The 24,873-nt window shown below is 45.1% G+C and overlaps 1 protein-coding gene across 4 annotated transcripts in view; it reads left to right on the top strand.

Moving 5' to 3' along the window:
• The first annotated feature begins 1,285 nt into the window (after positions 1–1,285).
• The window catches only part of tmem178a (transmembrane protein 178a), a 32,139-nt gene continuing 8,551 nt past the window's right edge, over positions 1,286–24,873 (top strand). The window contains exons 1-4 of one of the 4 annotated variants that reach the window (XM_078556697.1): positions 2,138–2,232; positions 12,865–12,985; positions 19,021–19,134; positions 20,596–20,733. In XM_078556697.1, coding sequence (XP_078412823.1) covers positions 12,865–12,985; positions 19,021–19,134; positions 20,596–20,733 — 373 coding nt within the window. In that variant the 5' untranslated portion in view covers positions 2,138–2,232. Of the gene's footprint in view, positions 2,233–12,864; positions 12,986–19,020; positions 19,135–20,595; positions 20,734–24,873 lie in introns of all 4 variants that reach the window. The other 3 variants (XM_078556695.1, XM_078556694.1, XM_078556696.1) reach the window with 3 other exon arrangements.

The following is a 24,873-nucleotide window of genomic DNA, read 5'->3' as shown; positions in this document are numbered from 1 at the left end:
TTACTCTATCAAAACCCTTAAAAATTTGAACATTTGTATCAAATCTCCTCTTAGTCTTCTCTGCTGTAAGAAGAACTTTCTCTAGTTTCTCCACCTAACTGAAGTTTTTCATCCCCAGTACCATTCTCTGCGTCCTCTCTAAGGCTTTGAGATCATTCAGAAAATGTGGTACCCAGAACTGGCCACGATACTCCTGCTGGTGCCTAGCCAGTGTTTTATAAAGTATAGCTTCCTTGCTTTTGTACCTAAGCCTCTACAGTATTTATAAAGCCAAGGATCCCATATGCCTTTGTAACAGCCTTCTCAACTTGTCTTGCCACCTCCAAAGACCTTGTTATACTGTAAAATGTCTTAATATCATAGCATTTCAATTTCAATTTAATTTGAAATACTAACATACTTCAGCATTTGAAATATACATTTTCAGTAAAACATTAAAGACTTTTAATTTTTTTAATGAATTAAATCATTATGAGTTAAATCGCAGTTCAAATGTATGGGGGGAGGGGGAGTATGGATATATTTATAGCAGCATAGTCTGTTGTTTCGTTATGGCTGTACCTTGATTTTTTTCCCACTGGTTGCACGTTGTCATGGTAATGGTTTCAGGAGCTGAATGTGCAGTAGGCGGGATTTGAAAATTGTCCTGGGTTGATATTTATTTGCTGACAGATGCATTTGGTTTGCCCCAGGTGACATATCACATACTTTTGAATTGAATGTGTTACATAAAAAGGCCAAACGATATTGGCTCCTCAAATTTAGAAACAGGCCGGAAGATTATTTTTATACGTTAATTAACTTTGCCACACATGATCGTGATAAAAAGAAAATGAAGTATTGCATTTCTATTGCGCCTTTCATGACTTCAGGGTGTCCCAAAACACGTACAGCCAATGAATTACTTTGAGTTGTAGGCCCTATTTTAATGTAGGAAACTCTGCAGCCACTTTGTGCCAAACAAGCTTCCACAAACAGCAACTTGGTAATGACCAGATAATCTGTTTTAGGGATGTTGGTGGAGGGATAAATATTGGCCACGGCACGGAGTAGACCACTCTGTTCTTCAAAATAGGCCAAGAGATATTTTACATCCACTTGAGAGCCAGAAGGGTTTCAGTTTAAAACCTAAGTTTGAAAGACAGCACCTCCAACAGTGCAGCACTCTCTCAATCCTGCCCAAGAGGACGAGATGTCCTCAGAAGTGAAACTTAAGCCTTTTGACTCAGAGCTAGTGCTACCACTGAGTCAGATGTGACACGTTCGAAATTGCATTGGAATTGGATTTAGTGTTGCATTCTCAGTCTTGGTGTGTGGTAGGTGAGGCGTGGGGGTTCAGAGGCTGTTTCAAGTTTAGGAGTTTCAACGGGGACACAAGCATCGGTACTCTGACACCGAGAGAGAGAGAGAGAGAGAAAGGGGGGAAGAAAAAACAGAAGTAACAGCCGGAGTGGGAGATGCTGCATCTGCCAGTGAGGAGGGGGAATGTGAGAGTCTGCGGGCAAAAGAGAAAGCCAGTGCACAGCTCGACTCAGCCAGCCAGTCCCTCTGCAAGATTGCCCCTGTCTGTCCGACCCAATGCACAGAACCTGAGTCCGGACAAATGACAAATGAAATCAAAAGCGTCTGACCGGCCCCCAGCGCATCGGCGAGGATGTGGGGTTTGTAGAAAGGGGGAAGACAAAGAAAGGAAGAGGAGGGGGAAAGAAATCCTTAGCACTCAAGGGCGGCGTTGCCTTGGACAGACAAGGGAGGGTAAATCAATGCTTGGGGCAAACTGAGAGATGGAGAACCGGAGCTGGATCACTGCTTTTAGCCTGTTCCTCAGTGGCTCCGCTCTCCTGCTGCTGACCACGGCTATTTTCACCGATCACTGGTATGAAACGGACACCCGGAGGCACCGGGAGAGCTGCGACGGTCAAAGCTTGGGGAGCAGCGGCGAGGAGCAGAACCGAGTGATGCCCATCTACAACCTCCCCCTGCGGGAGCGCGGCAAGGCGGAGGAGCCGGGCTCCCCGGCTCCCGGAGCTCCCGATACAAGAGGCTCTTCAAACCCCCTCCTCCCGGCTCCAGCCAGCGACCAGGATTTGCTGGAGAATTGGCGCTCGGTGCTGGGGCTCGGCGTCTTCGAGTCGGATTGCGCCCGTCCTCTGTTCGCCACCTACACTGGACTGTGGAGAAAATGCTACTATATGGGCATCGACCGGGACATCGACCACCTCATATCCAAAGGTAAGATTCAGGAGGGGAGAGGGAGACGGAGGGTAAAGATAGACTTTCTGGCTCTCGTGTTGATTTACTTGCACTTAAACGCCTAAAAGTACAATATGAAGAGCAGGGCTTAGCTAAATGAGCTCAGATCCTAGGAGCTGGCTAATAAGTCCCAAGAATACCTCCTGGACACTGGTGTGGTCCTTCAATGGGAAATGTCCATATTCTTTGACTCTAAAACAAAGGCCAACGACTCCCTGCTGCAGTTCCCCCCCCCCCACCTTGACATTCAGAACACAAACGGGGGAATTAGGGTTCGGGAAAAATCCTTGTTTGGGCGAAATTCCCCTTTGTTCCAGAATTTTTCATTCAAGGACGTGTTTCTTAGACGAAAGGAGACACGCGGGATTGCCCTGAGGCTCAAGCTCAGCGTGAGCGAGTTTTAAAACTAAATGATTGATTCTTGGTACTAATGTGCATTTCTTGCATCGTCCCAAAAACATTAAATATGCCAGAAGGATCTGAAATTCAATTTTCAGTTGATTTGTGGAGGTCGATTTGTACCCAGGACAGTTTGGTACAATTTAAGGATTGGCAATTCCAAAAGGCTTTTTATTAGCTCAGGACATACCCCAAACAAATAGCAAACCAATTACTTCTTAAAAATGTGTATTCACTGTTGTAAGAAATTCTGCAACCAATTTGTACACAGCGATGGTTTAATAATCTCTTTTGGTATGTATTATGAATTATATATTGGCCAGAACACGGGCGAAGAGCTGACGGGCATCTGTCTTGCTTAAATCTCTGGAGTGGGACTTGGAGTCACTTCTGATTCAGATCTGAGAGCGCTACCACTGAGCTAAGACCCACACTTGTAAAGTAGCTTATTCTGTGTCTGATTTATTTTTCCCCGAGTGAAATTTGATATATTGAAGCTGACATTAAATATAGAACCGTAGGAAAGTTTCAGCACAGAAAGGGAACAATTCATATTTATGCCGGCCGAAAAAGAAAATTAAAAAAAAACTAGCTGCTCATTTTAATCCCACCTTCCAGCACCTGAACCGTAGCCTTGCAGGTTACAGCGCTTTAGGTGCAGATCCAAGTGCCTTTTAAATGAGTTGAGGGTTTCTTCCTCCACCGTCAAACCAGGCAGTAAATTCCAATATATTTCCTTTGACTCTGGGGGAATTTCTAGTTGTCTTGGGGCTTCTCTGTCATACATTATTTCTTAAGAGCACTTATCTGTGCATATTTTCAGCTGGCCGGTAGATGTGAACGAATCTAGCGAGGATTGAATTAACAAGTACAAATCCGCAATTTTGTTACTTTATAGCAACATATATATTTTTTATTGGAATGACTGGGGAAACAGTTACAGTTCAATGTCGAGGTTAACAATTCATTCAACAGCTTCAGCTGGCATGGTGTGAATGGTTATGATATATTGCATTAATTGTGGCTGTTGGTTATTGTATAAATATCTGGCAAACATCACAAAAATATTGTCTAGTATAAATCATCCTAATATCATAGGAATATAGCAACAGGAGTAGACCTTTTCTATCAAGGAAATGTATCTTTAAATAGTCATTTGAGTATTGAACTTGAGTATTGCTGAAAAAAGAGACAAGTCTAAGCTTTTTGTCTTGCACTCATCAGGACACTTTGCAAGAATACCAATATAAGGGGAAAACAACAATTTATACTCTATGTGAAGAGCGTGGTGATTGGTTGGCTCTGGTTGGTAGAGGCGTTGCCATGGAGAATACATCAGTGATAGTGACTGACAGTTAACTGCCAAGCATTGTTTGAAATTTAAACCAGACAGCTTGACCCTGATTGGTCAAGGCATTGCCCTGAGGAATGAGTCAGCGAATAGCTGTCACTTATTTTGTTTAGCTGAAACAGGCGCAATGAAAGAATATGAACACCTATAGCACCGTCAGAACCTAAGGGACTTCCAAAGCATTTCACAGCTAATGAAATACTTTTTGTTGTGTAGTCACTGCTGTAACTTAAGGAAAGGCAGCAATCTATTTGCAGGGTCCCACAAACAGCAATGAGATAAAGGACTAGATAATCTATTTTAGTGTTGGCAGTTGAGGGATTGCTATTGGCCAGGACACTGTGAGAATTCCCCTGTTCTTCTTCAGGTAGTGCCCTGGGATATTTTACATCCACCTGAGCAGGCAGTCAGGACATTGGTTGGATACCTCATCCGAAAAAAAGCATCTCTGACAGTGCAGCCTAGGTTAAATACTTAAATTTTGGAATAAAGTTTGAACCCACAACCTTCAGACTCAGGGGGAAGAAGTGCTACCACTGAGCTATGGCTGACACCATTACAACAGCAGTTCTCTTTCCGATGTTCCTGAGACACAATTAAATGTAGGTGCTGTTTGGTGTCATATTTTGGGTAGTTTAATGTCACTGGATTACACTGTCATTTTACTTAGTGCTCATCCATGATCAAGGACAGTCTCAGATCACATCCAATAGGATGTGAGCCTGTATTGCAAAAGATTCATAATTCGACACATATTGACACTGAATTGCCAAGCTAGGTTATTAAAGTTAGAAGTTGACTCAGTGGGAAATACGGCACCAAAAATCAAACTAGTGAGGCATGGAGTTAAGATATAACTGGGGAAGAATTGCTCCAGTCTCTATCTGTAGTGGCCGTGTAGTTACATTCAAAAATGAGTTTATAATTTTGTTGCACAGCCATTACAAAGCAAAGGAGCTTTCACTTTGCATTGGGCTGCATTTGATGCTAATGTTTGCTGCCAAAAGTGGAAGATATTCCATTCCTCATTATAGACATCCCTCAGATATCAATTCCTGTTGTGACTCTAAGTACTACCTGAGTCAAAGTTGACACATCAGTGCTGTGCTGACAGAGTGCTGCTCTGTCAAAGGTGCCATCTTCTAGTTGAGATGTTAATCCAAAATCCCAACTGCCCTCTTAGGTGAATGTAAAAGATCCTGTAGTACTATTCAAAGAACAGCAGGAGAGTTTCCCCAGTCTCCTGGCCAGTATTCACTAGATTGGTTCCTGGGACGAGAGGGTTGTTCTATGTAAGAGGCTGAGTAAATTGGGTCTATACTTTCTGGAGTTTAGATGAATAAGAGTTGATCTCATTGAAATATTCAAGATTCTGAATGAGCTTGACAGAATAGACACGGAGGTGTTGGCTGGGAGTTTCCCTGCCCGCCAGCATCAGGCATGTTTGGAGGTGTAAGTGGACAATATGGCATGATCAGTTTCACAACAGCATGAAACCAGTTTGCAATCATCCACTCAGCCCGCTGATGGCGGGTTGTGTTTCCTGCCATCGGACATCAGGAGCCTCATTGTTACACATCATATTATTATAAGTTCAGCCCACCGGAGTGATGAGATGGTTGCCATACCCAGGCTGCACGGATGAGATCACTCATCCCCTACCTGCATTGGATGGCCAACCTCTCCTATGCAGCATTAGCACTGACCACCACTGCCACCACCTGCCATGCTGGTTTGGTGATGCTGCAGCCTGTCCTGCAGCCAGAGCATGGGCAGAGGACATCACCTCCACGGCGTCCAAATGGCATTCCAGTGATGCGTCATTAAACGTGGGGCTGCAGTCTTTTTGCCTTTCGTGGACATCTTCCCTGCAGTAATAGTGGACTGGAAGCACTGAGATGTGTGTGCGCGGCTGGACTTTAAATATGATGCCCGGCGTGATGAAGCAGTGAGATGATGATGGCGTGGCGTGTGAATGAGAACCCACCCGCCATGGAAATGGTGTGTTTCCCGGGAATACGTAACTAATGTGGTGGGTTTGGGACGATACGGCATGAAAGTCCGCCATCACAGCTGATGGGTAAAACATCGTTTTAGCCGCCCGCTACTGCACTTAGTGCAAATCTGGGGCAATTCTGCCCGTTGTTTCCACTGGCTGGAGAATCTAGAACATGGGGGCACAGTCTCAGGATAAGGGGACGATCATTTAGGACTGAGGTGTGGAGAAATTTCTTCACCCATAGGATTGTGAATCTTTGGAATTCTCTAACCTAGAGGGTTATGGATGTTCTATCATTGAATATATTTGAGGCTTGGATTGGCAGATTTTTGGTCACTCAATGAATTGAGGGATATGGGGAGCTGATGGGAAAATAGAGTTGAGGCAGAAGATTAGGCATGTTCTTATTCAATGGTGGAAACATGTTCAAGAGGCTGTATGGTCTGCTACTGCTCCTTTTTCTTATGTTCATATTTATCCCTCAACCAACATTTATCCCTTAACTAACTGTGTGGAAATTGGCAGCCTCATTTTCCTATATTATAGTAGTAATTTCATTTCAAACGGTATTTAAATTGCTGTTACGCACTTTGGAAAGGCTGCGAGTCCTGAAACAACAAAAATTAAATTTATATTCATGTACCACCTATAACATAGTAAAATACCTGAGGCTTCTTCATAGAAGATTTATAAAATGATATTTGACACTAAGCCATGCAAGGGAATATTCCAGCAGCTGACTAAAGGCTTGATAAAAGAAGTATGTTTTAAGGAGCATCTTAAAGGAGGAAAGGGGTAGAGAGGCAGAGAGATTTAGGGAGGCAATTCCAGAGCTGAGGGCCGAGACAACTGAAAGTACAGCCACCAATGGTGGGGAGATTAAATTCAGCCATACCAAAGAGAACAGAGTTAGAGGAGTGCATATGCCTCGTAGAGCTGGAGGAAATAGGGAGGAACAATTTCATGGAGGAATATGAAAACAAGGATGAAAATTTTTTAATTGGCATATTGTTTCCCAGGAGCCAGTAGGTCAGCAAGCAAAGAGGTGATGGGTGAATAGGACTTGGTGCAAGTTAGCACACAGGCAGCAGTGTTTTGGATGACCTGAATTTTACAGAGTGTAGAACGTGAGGCGCAAGCTGGGAGTATGTAACAAAGACATGGATGAGGGTTTTCAGCAACAGATAAGCTGAGGTGGGGTGGTGACAGGCAATTTTATGGATTGGAAATAGGTGATCTTAGTGCTTGTGTGGATATGTGCTTGGAGTCAAATACAATATCAAGATTGTAGACAGTCTGGTCAGCTTCAGACAGTTGCCAGGGAGCAGAGTTTGTGGTTGGGATTGAATACAATGGGCTTTCCAATATTTAGTTGGAGGAAATTTTTGCTCATTTAGTACTGGATACTGGACTGGATGTCTCACAGTTATGAGACAGTGGGAGGGTCAAGAGAGATGATGGTGAGGTAGAGCTGGGTGTTGCAGCATACTGATGCTGTGTTTTTGGATGATGTTGCCAAAGGGCAGCATATAGATAGGAGGGGGGTCAAGGCTAGATCTTTAGGGGACACCATAGGTAATAGTGCATGAAGAGTAAATATTGTAGGGGATACTCTGGATACAATCAGATAGATAAGAACAGAACCAGGAAAGTGCTGTCCCACTCAGCTGGACGACAGTGGAGAGATGTTGGAGGAAGATGTTGTGGTCAAACATGTTAAAAAATGCAGACAGGTCAAGAAAGACAAAGAGGAATAGTATACCTTTGTCACAGTCAGCAGTCAGATAGGATGTAATTTGTGACTTTGGTAAGAGTCACACATCAATGATCAAAGAATAATGATTCTAGGTATGTTCACATCTATATGATAAATGGGATACAGTTGTACATGGGATTTCACATTTTAAATAGTGTGATTTGCATTGAAAAACTACCCTTTCATGTCAAAGTGCGCCATATGAAACGTATTATTCTTATTTTTAAAAAAGCATGGCATCCATTTTGTGCACATCACAATCCTACAAACAGCAGAGATGACAAAACCAGTTAATCTATTTTTGATGGTGTGAGCTGAAGGAGAAATTCTGGCTAAGACACCAGGATAACTTTCTGTTTTTCTTCAGATAGTACTGTAGAATCTCCAATATCCGTCTGAACTGTTGGAACAGACAGAACCTTTGTTTATTGTCCCATTTAAACAGTGGCACCTTCAACAAAAGCAATTTTTAAAATCAATTTTCATGATCTGGGCATCGCTGGCAAAGTGGTTATTTGTTGTCTATCCTCTTCCTTACAACTTCAATGCCTGGTGCATCACAGTATATACAGATCCCACCTCATCCATAAGCCATGCAATCTACTGGGAGAGGCAAGAAGACAGATAAAAACAGGAACAAATTAGGGAATGAAGATCTGGAAAATTCCCCTTTGACCCTATCAAGTGATCAAAACTAGTTCAGGAGACCACTCTGGTTATAACTAATATTATACTGTGCTAACCTTATGATAGATTTAGATGAAGAAAGATGGGAGGGGCTCGAGTGGAACATAAATGCTGGTATGGACTGATTGGGCTGAATGGCCTGTTTCTGTGCCCTATATCTTATGAAATCCCATAAAATAGATAATTCATGGTTGTCTTGAGAATGTTATGATACAACCTTGCAAAGCCACCTCTGAGATCAGTTAAGAGTCAACCATGTTGATGTGGGACTTGAGTCACATTTTATGTATGACCAGATGACAATCCAACAGCTTCAAGCTGATAGCAGCTTTTTTATTTTAAAAATTGAATTCTAACTCTCAAAATGTTATGGTGGGATTTGCATATGCATTGTCTTGCACTGAAGTGTCACTTTTGATTAAGTCCTTACATTCTAGTGAGCAATGAATTGAAGCCATAGATTTCTGACTTGGAGGCAAGAGTGTTACCACATGAGGCAAGCTAACATAATATTGAATATGGCTTTTCATATTATTAACAATTTTCATAGAAAGCCTTTGAAAAATGAATGCTTACAATCTTCTGAAAGCAAATTCAAGAAATCATAAATATTTCAGTGTTACCCTTTGATGATTAGCTTCCTTTTTATCAAATTCATGCATTTTGTACCACAGATTATAGGTGAAAATTATTTATCTCAAAAGATGGTTTTGGAGACCCTTAGTGTACATTATAGTTACTGCAAGCTCTGTTTATACTTTAAAACATGAAAGCCAACCTTCTTCATTATGCTATTAGCAATCAGAAAGGTTATTTGTTTTGAGAGTAGGAATGACCATTGGGCTTCTCCATTAGTCAGGTAGTGATGAGCCATCTTTTTCCCAAAAATATACTTTATTCATAACATTTATAAAAGTGATCGTTCAAAATTAACATTACTTGAAGTGCAAAATAAATCAATTTCATCCAATACTGTATGTTACTCACGACATTTGTAAGTACAGTCAGTATTTACAATGTGCATTACATGTCAAACATATAGTGTGAGTGGTTTTTCACTGTTTCCAGCCCCTCAGTCTATAAGGCTCAGAGGCCTGACTGGCCTTTCCCCATTGCGCCTTTGTGGCAGCTCCCCCAAGCTTTAGTGCTCCCCTCAACATGTGGGCCTAGACCTCGGAATGTGTCCATCTGCAACACTTGGTCATGGACAACTCTTTCGGAAGACCAGCAAGTTTCAGGCAGACCAAAGAGTATCTTTCACTGAGTTGATGATCCTCCAGCAGCAGTTGATGTTTATCTTGGCGTGTCTCTCTGGGAACAGCCCGTAGAGCACAGAGTCCTGCATCACAGAGCTGCTCAGGATGAACATCGACAAAAACCACTGCCTTTCTTTCCAGACCTGCTTTGAAAAGGTACATTCCAGAAGGAGGTGAATAACAATCTCTTCCCCACCACAGCCACCTCAAGAGCAACGTGTGGAGGGGTTGAGACTCTGGGCATGTAGGAAGGATCTCACAGGGAAGGCCATTCTTACCACCAGCCAATCTATATCTTGGTGCTTGATGGAAAGTTCTGTTAATGAGACCTTCTGCTAAATGACTTAGACAGTCTGCTCCGGGAACCATCCGACAGATCCACCATCTCCTTTTCCCGCAGGGCATTGAGGACTTAACATCCAGACTACTGCCTGATGGACTTGTGGTCAAAGATGTTATTCTGCATAAACTTCTCCACAAAAGGTAGGTGGTACAGCATGGTCCAACTGAATAGAGCAATGTAACCAGACCCATCCTTCGCAACATTGGGGACAGATAGAACCTCAGTGCGTAGTGACACTTGGGGCAGAATCTTTGGCTTGGCGAGTGGGGGGTGGGGCCCAGGCGACCTTCACATTTTTCATGGAACCTCATCCACAGGCGGGATGAAGTTTCCTGAAGGTTTTTAAAGATTTGAAAATATTTTTAATAAAATTCATAGGCGTGTCCCAGCTCATGTGACAGTTTCACATGAGGGGAATGTCCTAAAAATTTTTTTTTCCCCCTTTATTAAAATTTTTCAAACTTAAACTAATCTCCCTGAGGCAGCTCTGTGCAGGCGCAAGAAAGAGCACAGGCCCTGACTCAAGCAACCCCCGCCCCACCCGCCTGCACAGGGAGCACTCAGCCCTTCCGGGCACGCTTCATGCTGGGCAGGCCTTAACTGGCCCATCCATGTAAAATGGCGGTGCCCAGCTAATTGCGGGCGGCGATTGGCTGCGCGCACGCCCGCGCCCACTCCTGCACAACCCCTCCTGACGGGGAGAAAATTCTCCAGTTGGTGTTTGTGTACCGAGGGTCTATGCACAGCTTGATGCAGCCACACACAAAGGTGGCCATTGGGGTGAGGGAAACATTAGGTATGCTTTTTCCAATCTTGTCTTGAGATTTGTAGATTGTGTCACTGCAGACATGGTCCATTTTTGCTCTCCAGGCAAAGCGATAGATGGCTTGGTTGATCACCATGGTGTAGGAGTGGGTATAGGCCAGACCCGCATGACATACAGCAACACCAAAGGTGCCTTGCCCCTGATGGTCAGGTTCTTAAATGCAATGGAGAGGGAGCGTCACTGCCAAATGCCCCAGTTTTTGTATTATCATGGCTACCCACTCCTCCCTGTTTTGAGCGCATGGCCCAGCCCCTGTGAACCATCTCCCAAGTATCTTCAGGTATTCTGACCTGATGGTGAAGGGGCCAAAGGATTGGTTCGTCCAGTTCCCAAAGAACATGACCACAGATTCACTTTGGCTCTTGAGGTGCATTTAAACTGGTCACAGATGCTCATCAGTCCACGGACTGGCAGCAAGTCCAAGCAAGTGAGCAGATTATGGTGATGTCATCCAATTACAGGGAGGCTTTGATCCGAGTGCCTCCACTGCCTGGGATTTTCACCCCTCTTCTTCCCACGTTCTTCTTGATGGACTCGGCAAAAGGTTCAATACAACACATGAACAGGACAGAGGAGAGGGGACTCCTTGCCTGTCTCTAAATTTGATCAGAAAGCTTTCCAAGTCCCACCCATTGATTGAAATTCAACTCATTACAATTTATCTAAATGACTTGAATGAAGGGACAGATGGTTTGGTTGCTAAATTTGCTGATGACATAAAGATATATAGGAAAGTAAGTTGTGAAGAGGACGTAAGGAGACTATACAAGGATATAGATAGGTTTGGTGAGTGGGCAAAAATCTGGCAAATGGAGTATCACGTGGGAAAATGTGAGGTTGTCCATTTTGGCAGGAAGAATAAAAAAGAAGCATATTATCTAAATGGCGAGAGATTGCAGAGTTCTGAGATGTAGAGGGATCTGGGTTCCCTAGTGCTTGAATTGCAAAAGGTTAGTATGCAGGTGGAGCAAGTAATTAGGAAAGCTAATTGAATGTTATCATTTATTGCGAGGGGAATTGGATACAAGAGTAGGGAGGTTTGCTTCAGTTGTACAGGGCATTGGTGAGGCCACATCTGGAATATTGTGTGCAGTATCGGTCTCCTTATTTAAGGAAACATGTAAATGTGTTGGATGCAGTTCAGAGAACGTTTGCTAGACTAATACCAAGAATGAACTGGTTGTCTTATGAGGAAAGGATGGACAGGTTAGGCTTGTATCCGCTGGAATTTAGAAGAGTAAGAGGCAACTTGGTTGAAACATATAAGATCCTGAGGGGACTTGACAGGGTGGATGTGGAGAAGATGTTTCCTCTTGTGGGAGAATCTAGAACTAGCGGTCATGGTTTAAATATAAGGGGTCGCCCATTTAAGACAGAGATGAGCAATTTTTTTTTTCTTTCAGAGAGTTGTGCAATTTTGAAATTTGCTTCCTCAAAGGTGGTTGAGGCGGAGACTTTGAATTTCCTTAAGGCAGATGTAGATAGATTCTTGATAAGCAAGGGGGTGAAAGGTTTTTGGGGGTAGGCAGGAATGTGGAGTTGAGTTTAAAATTAGATCAGCCATGATCTTATTGAATGACTGGGCAGGCTCGAGGGGCCAAGTAGCCTACTCCTGCTCCTAATTCATACGCTTGTAAGTTTGAAACTACGATAGCGATGTTTGTGTAGAGCAATTGGATCCAATTGTGGATTCCCTCCCCAAAGCCAATTTTGGAGAGCACATCCATCATGTAGGTGTGTGGTATTCTGAAAAGGACCTTCTCCTGGTCCAGGCTGATGAGGCAGGTGTCCACACCCATCCCATACATAGGCAATTGTATCCCCGAGTACAACGAGGCTATCGTAGATTTTCCTGCCGGGTCAGGGTGGATCACCAACTCCAGCGCAGACTTGACACGATTAGCGATGATTTCGGACAGGATTTTATGGCCCACATTAAGCAGTGAAACGGGCTGCCAATTTATAATTTACTCTTTCTCCCCTTCTGCATGTAGATGAGGGCGATGAAGCCTTTCCTCATGGATTCTTACATGCTGCCAGCCAGAAGCATACTCTTGTACACTTCCAACAGGTCTGGGCTGATCCAGTCCCACAGAGTTGAATACAACTCAGCTGGTAAACTGTTGCCTCTTGGAGTTTTACTCGTATCGGAGGACCTGATGGCCTTTATCAGCTCATCCAGAGTTAGTGGTTTGTCCAGATTCTCCCGCGTACTGTTATCTCAGATCTCTGTAATAGAGGACAGGAAGGACTGGAAGACTGTGCTGTCTGTGGGCTTCACATTATACAATCTGCCATAAAAGGATTTGCTGATCCTTAGTATGACAGGCTGTAATGATGTTACTGAGCCATCTTCTTCATTCAGGCTGCTGATCACAGAGTTCCCTCTGTGTACCTTTTGGAAGAAGTACCGCGGGCAGTCTCATCCTGCTCCACGAAGCGACCCTGAGCTGGAAGATGATCTTGGAGAGCTGCGCATTGAAGGGTGAGGATGCCTGACACTTCAACGCTTGGAGCTCCTCCTTACCATCAACCGCCATCGATTGCAGCAGGAAGGGCTTGTGCAGGCTTGTCTGCCGTCGGGACATGTTTATCTATCTATCTATCTGTCTGTCTGTCTGTCTGTCTGTCTATCTATCTATCTATCTATCTGTCTGTCTGTCTGTCTGTCTGTCTATCTATCTATCTATCTATCTGTCTGTCTGTCTGTCTGTCTCTGTCCGTCCGTCCGTCCGTCCGTCCGTCCGTCCATCCATCCATCCATCTATCTATCTATCTATCTATCTATCTATCTATCTATCTATCTATCTATCTATCTATCTATCTATCTATCTATCTATCTATCTATCTATCTATCTATCTATCTATCTCCCTCTATCTATCTCTATCTCTCTCTATCTATCTCTATCTCTCTATCTCTCTCTATCTCTCTATCACTATTTATCTATCTATCTATCTATCTATCTATCTATCTATCTATCTATCTATCTATCTATCTATCTATCTATCTATCTATCTATCTATCTATCTATCTATCTATCTATCTATCTATCTATCTATCACTATCTATCTATCTATCTCTCTATCTCTCTCTATCTATCTCTCTCTCTCTTTATCTCTCTATCTCTCTTTCTCTCTCTATCTATCTATCTCTATCTATCTCTCCAACTCCCTCTCTATATATCTCTCTCTATCTCTCTATCTCTCTGTTTCTCTATCTCCCTCTATCTATCTCTCTCTATCTATCTCTCTCTCTCTATCTCTCTATCTCTATCTCTCCATCTATCTCTATCTCTCTCTCTATCTATCTCTCTCTATCTATCTCTCCCTATCTCTCTATCTCTCTCTATCTATCTCTATCTATCTCTCTCTATCTATCTCTATCTCTCTATCTCTATCTATCTATCTATCTATCTATCTATCTATCTCTCTATCTCTCTCTCTATCTCTCTCTCTATCTCTCTCTCTGGGCAGAATTTTGCCGTCAGCGAGCAGGGGGGCGGGGCCCGCTCTCCTATGTGTAAAATGACGCGGGATGGCGTCGGACGGAACCACCAACATCATCCCGCCCCATTTAAATCTTCAGGAAGGCAGGGGCGCAGCAAAATCAGCTGTGGGCCTGCCAACAGGACCATTGAAACAATTAAAGGACCTACCCGTCCAACCTTAAGGTTGGCGGGCAGGCCAGGAGCCCCAGCGGCAAATAGAAAAAATATGAAACCTCATCCACCGGCGGGATAAGGTTTCATGCAGGGTTTTAAAATTTTTAACAAAGTTAAAAGATCTGAGCACTCTTTCACATGCATGCGCAAAAGAGCGCACTCCCAGCTCAGGGAATTCCCCCCCCCCACCACCTGCACAGTGAGTGCATGGCGCTCCCTGGCGCATATCACACTGGGCAGGCCTTAATTGGCCCACCCACGTAAAATGGCAGCGCGCCCCCAACCGGGGGCACCGATCGGGCACCTGCCCGCTTGCGCACAACCCCCCCAACGGGGGGAAGATCCTGCCCCTGGTGTTTTATGTATAATTTTAAAAATTCATTTATGGGATGTGAGTGTCACTAGCACAGCCAGCATTTGTTGCCCATCCTAATTGCCCTTGAACCGAGTTGTTTGCTAGGCCATTTCAGAAGGCAGTTAAGAATCAGCCACATTGCTGTGGGACTGGAGTCACATGTCGATCATATAAGAATGGCAGATTTCCTTCCCTAAAGAACTTTAGTGAACCAGATAGGTCTTTGCAGCAATCAATGATGGTTTCATGGTCACCATAACTAAGCCTAGTTTTCAATTCCGAAGTTATTAATCCCACCAGCTGCCATGGTGGGATTCAGGGCATTAGCCTAGGCCTCTGTGTTACTAATTGAGGTGACATTACCACTACACCACTGTCTCCCCAGTTATTTGAATAAAGCTGTAAGACAGAAAGTGATAGAAGCAGAAGAAAACTATTGCATTGGTAAAACTGACTAAACAGTTGCAACCTGAGAAATTAGGCACAGCACATATCTCAGGCTATATATATCCTAATTCAGATCACAGATTCACAGCTCCAGGCTAGTTGCAGGCTCTTGAGAGAGGCTAAAGCCTTTTATTAAAACTTTTAGTGAAGATATTAAGACACAATAAACAATTCAATGGATAATTGTAATTATGTTATTGTGAAATAATTTTTTTTTAATTACCATTTTGTTTGGACAATTACTATGGACATTAGATATTTCAGTTACAGACAAAGAATGATGGATGAAAATAGTAACTGCATTGGAGCCTGATGGCCAGATTGTGCAATATAGAGGTGTTATACTCTGTATAAAGTGACACCTTTTGTGTATCATTCAATGACATCTTTAACATTAAAAAGTACATAGGGACAGGAATAGACTGCTTAACCCAGTCTAATTCAGTGAAATCGTGGCTTAACTGTAACCAACTCCATGTACCCACTTCTGTTCCATATTGATTAATAAAAATCTATCAATCTCAGATTTAAAGTTAGCACTTGATCTAGTATCAACTCCATTTGTGGAACAGAGATCCAAACTTCTACCACGCTTTGTGCGTAGAAGTGTTTCCTAGGGAAGAATTTTCCTGCCTGCGAGCAGGGGTGGGGCCCACTCGCCGACGCGTCAAATGCGTCCGGTGACGTGAGGTGGGGGTCCCGATGTCACCGTGGATCATTTAGATTGTCAGTTCGGCAGGCACGCAGCCGGCCCGCCGAACTATCAAAGGCCTATTAAGGCCATTAACAAAGTAATCAAAGTTGTTAAGAATGCTGCCCATCCAACCTTAAGGTTGGCAGGCAGGCTAAGAGCCCAGGCAGCCTTCCGCATCTTTCATGAAACCTCATCCACAGGCAGGACGAGGTTTCATGAAGGGTTTATTAATTAAATAAAAATTTTTGAAAAAATTAATGGACATGTCCCAGCTCATGTGACAGTTTCACATGAGGGGACATGTCCTTAAAAAATTTTTTCACCTTGATTAAATTTTCCAGAACTTAAACTAATCTCCCTGAGGCACCTCTGTGCCTCAGGGAGATTTCTGCGCTCTTTCACACACGTCACGCTGGGCGGGCCTTAATTGGCTCGCCCACGTAAAATGGCAGCACGCACCTGATTGGGGGTGCCGATCAGATTCTCGCCCCCGCACAACCCCACCGACGGGGGGGAAATTCATCCCCTGATTTCACACATGAAAGGTCTAGTTCTAGCTTTTACACCATGACTCCCAGTCCTACGCTCCCCAACCAGTGGAAATAGTTTCTCTTTATCAACCCTCTCTTAAAAACTTTGTTCAAATCTCAGTTTGACCTAAATTCCAAGGAATACAACCTGAGTTTCCTTATTCACTTAATGGGTCGTAACTTACGAACTGCAGGGCAGTGTATCTGGAAGGGTACCCCAAAGAAGCACTGGGGAAGCCTCCTCCCCCCACCCCATGGATGTTCCCAGGTAAGGATTTCACGACAATTGCCTGGGAAGTGCAAACTTCCTTTGGTCAATTGCCCTGGACTGGGAGCCATCCAAAAATGCGATTTAAATTGCAAACTTCAGATGGCTCCAACTGTCACACAGCAATAGTTATCCAGAACAAGTTAGAAGAATTAAAACCGCTTATACCCTCTGGGTAATTATTGTACTGACCTACCCCAACAGCCCCACAGGACTCCCTCCATCCCCGACTCCCCACAGGACTCCCCCTAACCCCCACAACCCCCTGCAACTCCCCCCTCAAGGGACTCCACCCATGCCCCACTAGTCCCACAACTCCCCATGGGACTCCACTACAAACACCACCCCCTGTCTACCCCCACCTCAGGACTCCACCACAGACTCCCCAGCCCCCCAACCCTCACAGGACACCTCCACATTCCACTACCCCCTGACTACCTTCCCCCACACTGACCCAACCCGACCATCCCCCTCAATGGCTCGACCCAACCTGACCAGCCTTCACCCTCCCCCAGATTTGACCTGATCTCCCACCCCAAACCCACCTGACCCACTTGTGCAGGCCTCCAGGCTCAACCCAATCCCCCGCCCCAGGATCGACCTGACCTGATAACCCCCCAGGTAGAAGTGGGAAAGAGTGTTGGGGTATGGATGCATTGACTAGGCCGTGGAGCATGGAAGGAGTAAGGTGAGGGTCCTAGTGCATGGGAGAATTGGAAGGGAGTTGGACGTGCCCTTTTGGAGCTGCTCGTTTTTTTTTGCAAAAATATACTTTATTCATAAAATATCTTCAACCACATTCCAAACCATTCCAAAAACACCATTACAAGGGTACAATCCGGTTCAACTTTTACAAAATGTATCACCAGGTGCATCAGTACAAACAATATTACAATCATTTACAGCCTTTCATTTTGAGCTGTACAGCCCGAGGGAGTTTAAACAGATCCCAGTCCCTCGGTGCACTGTGGCAGAAAGGTCTTAGACAGCGACCCTTCCCCATTTCGCCTTTGCGGCAGCTGCCCCAAGCTTTAGTGCGTCCCTCAGCACGTAGTCCTGGACTTTGGATTGTGCCAGTCCGCAACACTCGGTCGGGGACAACTCTTTGTGCTGGAAGACCAACAAGTTTCGGGCAGACCAAAGCGCGTCTTTCACCGAGTTGATGATCCTCCAGCTGCAGTTGATGCTTGTCTCGGTGTGTGTCCCTGGGAACAGCCCGTAGAGCACAGAGTCCTGTGTCACAGAACTGCTCGGGATGAACCTCGACAGCAACCACTGCATCTCTCTCCAGACCTTCTTTGCAAAGGCACAATCCACAAGGAGGTGAACAACGGTCTCTTCCCCACCACAGCCACCTCGAGGGCAACGTGCAGAGGGGGTGAGACTCCTGGCGTGTAGGAAGGATCTGACGGGGAGGGCCTTTCTCACCACCAGCCAAGCCACGTCTTGGTGCTTGTTGGAAAGTTCTGGCGATGAGGCATTCTGGAGCTGCTCGTTATTGGTTGGCCTCACTTTCTTTTGTCGGCCTGGAGCAGATAATTCAATTGGTCAAGATGGCCACAATAATAGCACCACTGTCTGTACAATGTAGCTTGTGTACCTATGATGCTGAAGGCTGGCATTTTCTCTCAGTTTACACAATGTTTTAAAAAATAACCAATAAGCAGTCACCTAGTTAGTAAAGGACACAAAACAATTAAAAACACTCACACACTATGATTTAGTCTCACCATTTTACCAACAACTACACAAAAATGCAAAAGGGTTAAAGTACATTTGCATAACAGACCTAATGGTGGTGTCTATTACTCATAATTTATTTACTAATCAGAAATACAATGATCCATATCTGGTTTCTCATTTAACTACATATGACTAGTGGCTAACATATTGTGACGTACATGGAACTATGATATTTTCAGTAAAACCTTTCATGATAGGGTGTTATTTCATGAGCTGAACATTGTATACTATGGTACTAATGATCATTATTCTGATACGAACATAATGCCATTTATATTACAGGTATAATTCAAGTACTGTATCTGCATCATAAAACAGTCAATGTATAAACATTTTAATTGCAATGTCAGCATTTAGGAATAATATTTACTGTGTTTATAAGATTACACAGGTTTCCATTGATATTTAATCCTCAGTTGTCTAATGTTGATGAATCTCATTTTCCTCTCAGGAATTGCACAGAGATGCACATCTGTCAAGTATCACTATTCCCAGCCCATCCGTCTAAGAAATATTCCTTTCAACCTTACAAAAACCATCCAGCAGGATGAATGGCATCTGCTGCGTAAGTGTAAATTAGTGTAAAACTGTGCTATACCAATGGCCCTTTTGAGCTTTGCCTCCCATTTCTCCCTTCTTGCAAGTGTTTCTACCTCTTTTTCCAGAACTCCTTCGTCTACAACCCTAATTACTGTTAATGTGGCTCAGTGGTAGGAAGTGTCAGAAACTGGCAGGAAGTGTCAGAAACGGGGCAAATGGCAGGAACTTGCTCAGATCTGTTCCCAATGCCAGATCTCCAATGTAGGTCCTTTGGAAACCCCGTTTATGTGCATGAAGAGAGTTGGCACTGAAGTTACAGCTGCTGAGCTGGTGAAGCCCTGTGGAAGTAAGTGTGGTGGGGAGTTCTATGACTGTAACCCAGGGACACTGAAGGAATGGGGATATATATACCTTGGTGGGTATGGCCTGTGTCTTGGAGGGGAACTCGGAGGTGATAGTTCCCATGCACTTGCTGCCCTTGTCCTTCTAAGTGGTGGAGGTTGTTGGGTTGGTAGATGCTGCCAAAGAATCTTTGGTGAGTTGCTGCAATGCATCCTGTACAGCCACTATTTAAAACTCAAAGGCAGGGATTTTCTGGCCCAGCCGTGGCAGGACTCACTGTGGGTGATGCGGCGGCCCAGCCAAAAGTCGGCGGTACCGGACGATCCCAGCAGTGGGCGGGGCCGGAACATCCCACCCCCCCCAATAGGTTAGCTATGCTTCTGAAAACAACGTGATCTGGATAAAATTTTTAGGTAGCATTCTGCAAATGGGGGCAGATAGTAGGATTTTGGATCCATTGCATTGTAGCCCTGCTCATCTCTATACCCATTGAATTTTCCACGTCACATCTGCTAGATGCCAGAATTTCCTGTCCAAATAAGGACGAGCAGAGTTAAATAAGCTGGGAATGGTGTTGTCATTCCTCGAATCCCACTTTCTGTTATTACCAATTCATTTTCACTGGACTCTGAACATGCTTGTATAAAATAGGCATGTATTGTTGCTGGGCACTAATTTAAAGGCAGAGGTGACATGCAAGCAATACCAGGGGCAATCCCTAATTGCAAATTATTTTGATCCTCAACCTTAGGTCTGAAAAAAACTTGTGTAGGACCTGGACCTCAGCTATCTGCTGCTTCTATTTTTGAACAGATCACTAGAAAGTGCACTGATAGCATTTTTACCTGCCTCTCTAAGAACGCTACTTGCAATCTACTTAACTCTTTCCACATGGTTCACCTAAATTGGGAACTCACAGTCCAGTGAATTACAAGACAGAACCCCAAGTCCCGCTTCTCTGTGATCCAGTATGCATTAGTGGTGGTGTGGCTCATGATTTTAATCGTAATAAGAATGACACTATTTTACTTTACAAAATTTTGTTAATAGAATGCTGTCGAAACTAATATCCTTTGCAGTTCTTGTGAAGAAATACGAATGAGGTTTTTTCTTTCTTTTCTGCTTTCCTACCCTACCAATTTAGACTTGAGGAGGATCACTGCTGGATTCCTGGGCATGGCAGCTGCTGTCCTGCTGTGTGGGTGTATTGTGGCGTCGATGAGCTTCTTCTGGGAAGAAAGCCTCACTCAGCACGTGGCAGGTCTCCTTTTCCTAATGGCAGGTCATTTTCCAGCACTTTACTTCAGCAGTCTGTGTGCCTGCATTAAATTCAGATTATGAATTGTACTCCTAATCATACGCATTATACGGATACCTTTTGACAATGAGTGGGGTGAACAATATATTGCCTTTCATGTCACTGTGAAGTGGGTTAAGGCAGAGTAAAAGGAAGAACTTGCATTTATATAGTGCCTTTCACAGCCTCAGGCAGTCCCAAAGCACTTTGCAGCCAATTAAGTATTTCTGAAGTATAGTCACTGTAAGAATCGCAGCAACCAATTTGTGCACAGCAAAGTTCCAAAAATAGCAATGCGATAAAGACCAGATAATATATCTCAGTGATGATGGCTGAGGGTTAAATATTGGCCAGGAACCAAGGGGAACTCCTCCTGTTCTTCTTCAAAATAGTGGCATTGTTCTTCTATGTTCACCTGAGAAGCCAGATTGTTTTTGTTTTATTTATTCATTCATGGGATGTGGGTGTCACTGGCTGGGCCAGCACTTATTGCCCATCCCTAGTTGCCCTTGAGAAGGTGGTGGTGAGCTGCCTTCTTGAACCACTGCAGTCCATGCATTGTGGGAACACCCACAGTGCTGTTAGGGAGGGAGTTCCAGGATTTTGACCCAGCGACGGTGAAGGAACGGCGATATATTTCCAAGCCAGGATGGTGAGTGACTTGGAGGGGAACTTCCAGGTGGTGGTGTTCCCATGTATCTGTTGGCCTTGCCCTTCCAAGTGAGTGAGCAACAAGATGTCAGATGGAGTATAACGTAGGGAGGTGTGAAGATATTTACTTTGCTCATAAGAGAAGAAAAGCAGAATATTTTTTAAAAGGTGCTAAACTTAAGTGTCGATGTTCAAAGAGACAAAGGGTGTGCTTGTACAAGGAATGCAAAAAGTTAGCATGCAGGTGCAGCAAGCAAATAGAAAGGCAAAAAGCGTGTTGGCCTTTATCACAAGGGAATTGGAGTTCAAGAACTAACAAGCCTTGCTACAATTGTACAAGGTTTTGATGCAATCACATCTGGAATACTGTGTGCAGTTATGGCTTCCACATTTAAGAAAGGATATACTTGCATTGGAGGCAGTACAGCAAAGGTTCACTAAATTGGTCCCTGGGATGAGGAGGATGAGAGATAAGTAAATTGGGCTTATATTCTCTCGAGTTTAGAAGAATGAGAGATGATCTCATTGAAACCTACAAAATCCTGAAGGTACTTGATAGGGTAAATGCTGAGAGATTGTTTCCACTGGTCGGGGAATTTAAAACAAGGGGGCACAGTCTCAGGATAAGGGACCGATCATTCAGGACTGAGATGAGGAGAAATTACTCCACTCAAAAGAGTTGTGAATCTATGGAATTCTCTACAGATTTTTCGTCTCTCAGGGAATTAAGGGATATGGGCAGTGGGCGGGAAAATGGAGTTGAAGCCGAAGGTCAGCCACGGGGACATGAAGGGCATACACTGCCCGTGACCATGAAAGTGACCGCTGTGCTCAATTTTTACGCCAGTGGCTCCTTTCAGGGCTCCACAGGTGATCCCTGTGGGATATCACAAGCCTCCACCCACAAATGCATCCATGAGGTCACGGACCCCATCTTCGCGAGGGCACAGAACTTTGTGCATTTCGCCTGGGACCAGGAAAGCCAGGATGCAAAAGCGCTGGGATTTGCCCAGATCTCAGATGCAGGGTGCCATCGACCCTCACTGGTGCTCAGATCTCCGTGGCAACAAGTGGTCAACTATGTCAACCACAAGGGCTTCCATTTGCTGAATGTTCAGCTGGTGTGCGACCACCACAAACACATCCGACACATCTGCGCTCAGTTCCCAGGGAGTGTCCCACAACTCCTACATTCTCAGCCGGTCTCAGATCCCTGACATCTTCCAGGGTCCACAGAGGCTGCAGGGATGGCTCCTCGGGGACAAGGGCTACCCGCAGAGGACATGGCTGATGACACCTGTGTGGCGGCCTCAGACTGCAGCAGAGCGACGCTATAATGAAGCTCATGCTGCAACTCACAACTTGGTGGAGCAAACCATTGGGATGCTGAAAATGAGGTTCCCGTGCCTGGACTGGTCTGGTGGAACCCTGCAATATAGACTACAGAGGGTGTCACACATTGTCATCGCCTGCTGCGCCCTTTACAACCTGGTGCTGCAACGGGGAGAGGAGCTGGCTGATGAGGAGATGGAGGAGCTGGATGTCTCCTCCAATGAGGATGACGTGACAGGGTTGAGGGTGAGGAGATCCTTGAAGGCGAGATGACAACGATGAGGCCATCGCACTGGCTAGATAAGGCTGATGCACTCGGGAGGCCTTCATAGCTGTTAGATTCATGGAAGATGATAGTGACATGCAGCGAGGAGACACCATAGATCCTCATATTGCATCTGACTGATGGCAGCGTACATACCCTCTGTGATAAGGCTCCTATCATGGAGACCCAGTGGAGGCCCTAATAGTCGCTCGATTGAAGGAGGATGATGACGACATGCAGTGAGGACACTCCATAGATCTTCACTTAGCCTCTGAGAATGTCTGACTCCTGTCTGGCTGAGGGCAGCTCGCTTGCGCTCTGTGATCAGGACCATATCATAGAGATGCAGCCATGAAACTTTAAATGCACCTGATCCTTTGTCTGCCTTCAGCACCTGACCCCTTCAGGAGCACAGCATCACTGGTCACAGATGCTGAAGAGATGAGGGTCAGCCCCACCTCAAAGGTGCTGAGAGCACACAGAGAGAATGACAGAACTCTGTGACGCCTGCCCACTACATTCTGGCAGCAATGACAAGCACCGTCGAGGTGCAGGCATCACTAATGTGTCCAGTGAGTGTGAAGCTGGACCATCACTTTGGTCTGGAGGCTGCACAAAGCACAGGGAAGAGGCCTTGGACTGAGATACCTGCCTTTATCTTGTGCAGGAATCAAGGTTTCACATCTGAGTGACAAGAACACAGCTCATCAGAACAAGGAGCCACAGGCAGAAAAATATTCTTGGGAGTTTATTGACAATACTGAACATTATGTACAAGTGATTAACACCCGTGCCCAGGCTGTGCAACAACATCCTCTTAACCTTCCTAACCCTGCCACTATGTCTTGGTACTACCCGGACATCCACAGCAGAGGTGGAGGCAGCCTGCTGACTACGACACCCTGTTTGTGATGACCTTGGTGGGTGTCCTCTGGAAGGCCGAGACCTGGAGGGCCCCGGCCTACTTTCGGAGTCCTGCTGTGTGGCAGTGGCACCTTCCTCATCCTATGGAGCTGGAGCTGCTGGAGTCACAGGAAGAGGGGATTTGGATGGGCTGGACACTCCGGGAGTCACTTGGGTGGAAGGCCCTGGGGTGTGCACCTGCTGGTCCTCCTCTGTATGGGTGCTCGAGGCCCCCTGGCTGACTCCTTGAGGGGAAGGGGAAGCTGGAGTGAGATTGAGCTGCCCCGCACGCCTCTCGCATTGACGCTGTTGGAGGCCAACTATGGCATCAGCGATAGAGTTCAGCCCGTTCAGCAGGACCAATGTCCTGGACCAAGGTCTCCATGGCAGCCACCATCCTACCAGTGTTGATCTCTGTGCATTGGCATGTCGACGCTATCACCTCAGACTGAAGGCGGACGGACTCCTCCATTATGCATTGCAATCTGAGGAGTGCAGCGGACATCCTTCCATGATGTTCCTAAGCTTGCCTTTGTAGCTCCAGCAACTGTGATATGACCAAGTCCAGGGCCTCGTCTTCTGAATCAGACTCAGCAACATTCTGGCCTCCAGCAGTCCTCCAAGTGCTGGAAACCGGGGAAGTCCCTGCTGCCTCCTGCTGTGGATCAGACAGTGCGATGTGCTCACCAGATTGTGATCCCGAGACTATAAAGCTAGGTCCCAATGAGGTGCGTGTCTCTCCGCTGGTGGAGGGTGTGGGTGAGCGCTGTGATGGGACTTCAGGGAGGGTACCTTCAGATTCTTCTTCAGAGGTTTGTTCGGGGCTTGATTGGAGGTCCTGGGTCATGGACTCGCTTGGCTGCTTCCCAGATGTGCCTGCTAATGCAAGGAGAGATAATTAGTGCATGGCAGTGGCCTGTGCAAGAGGACACATCACTCACATGGTGGTTGTCTGATGGATGCTGCACTGCTGG

This window comes from Cetorhinus maximus, chromosome 14 (assembly GCF_964194155.1).
Source record: "Cetorhinus maximus chromosome 14, sCetMax3.hap1.1, whole genome shotgun sequence".
In the NCBI taxonomy this organism is placed as follows: Eukaryota; Metazoa; Chordata; class Chondrichthyes; order Lamniformes; family Cetorhinidae; genus Cetorhinus; species Cetorhinus maximus.
The sequence above is the reverse complement of the archived record's forward strand: the minus strand, read 5'-3'. Positions and strand labels throughout refer to the sequence as shown.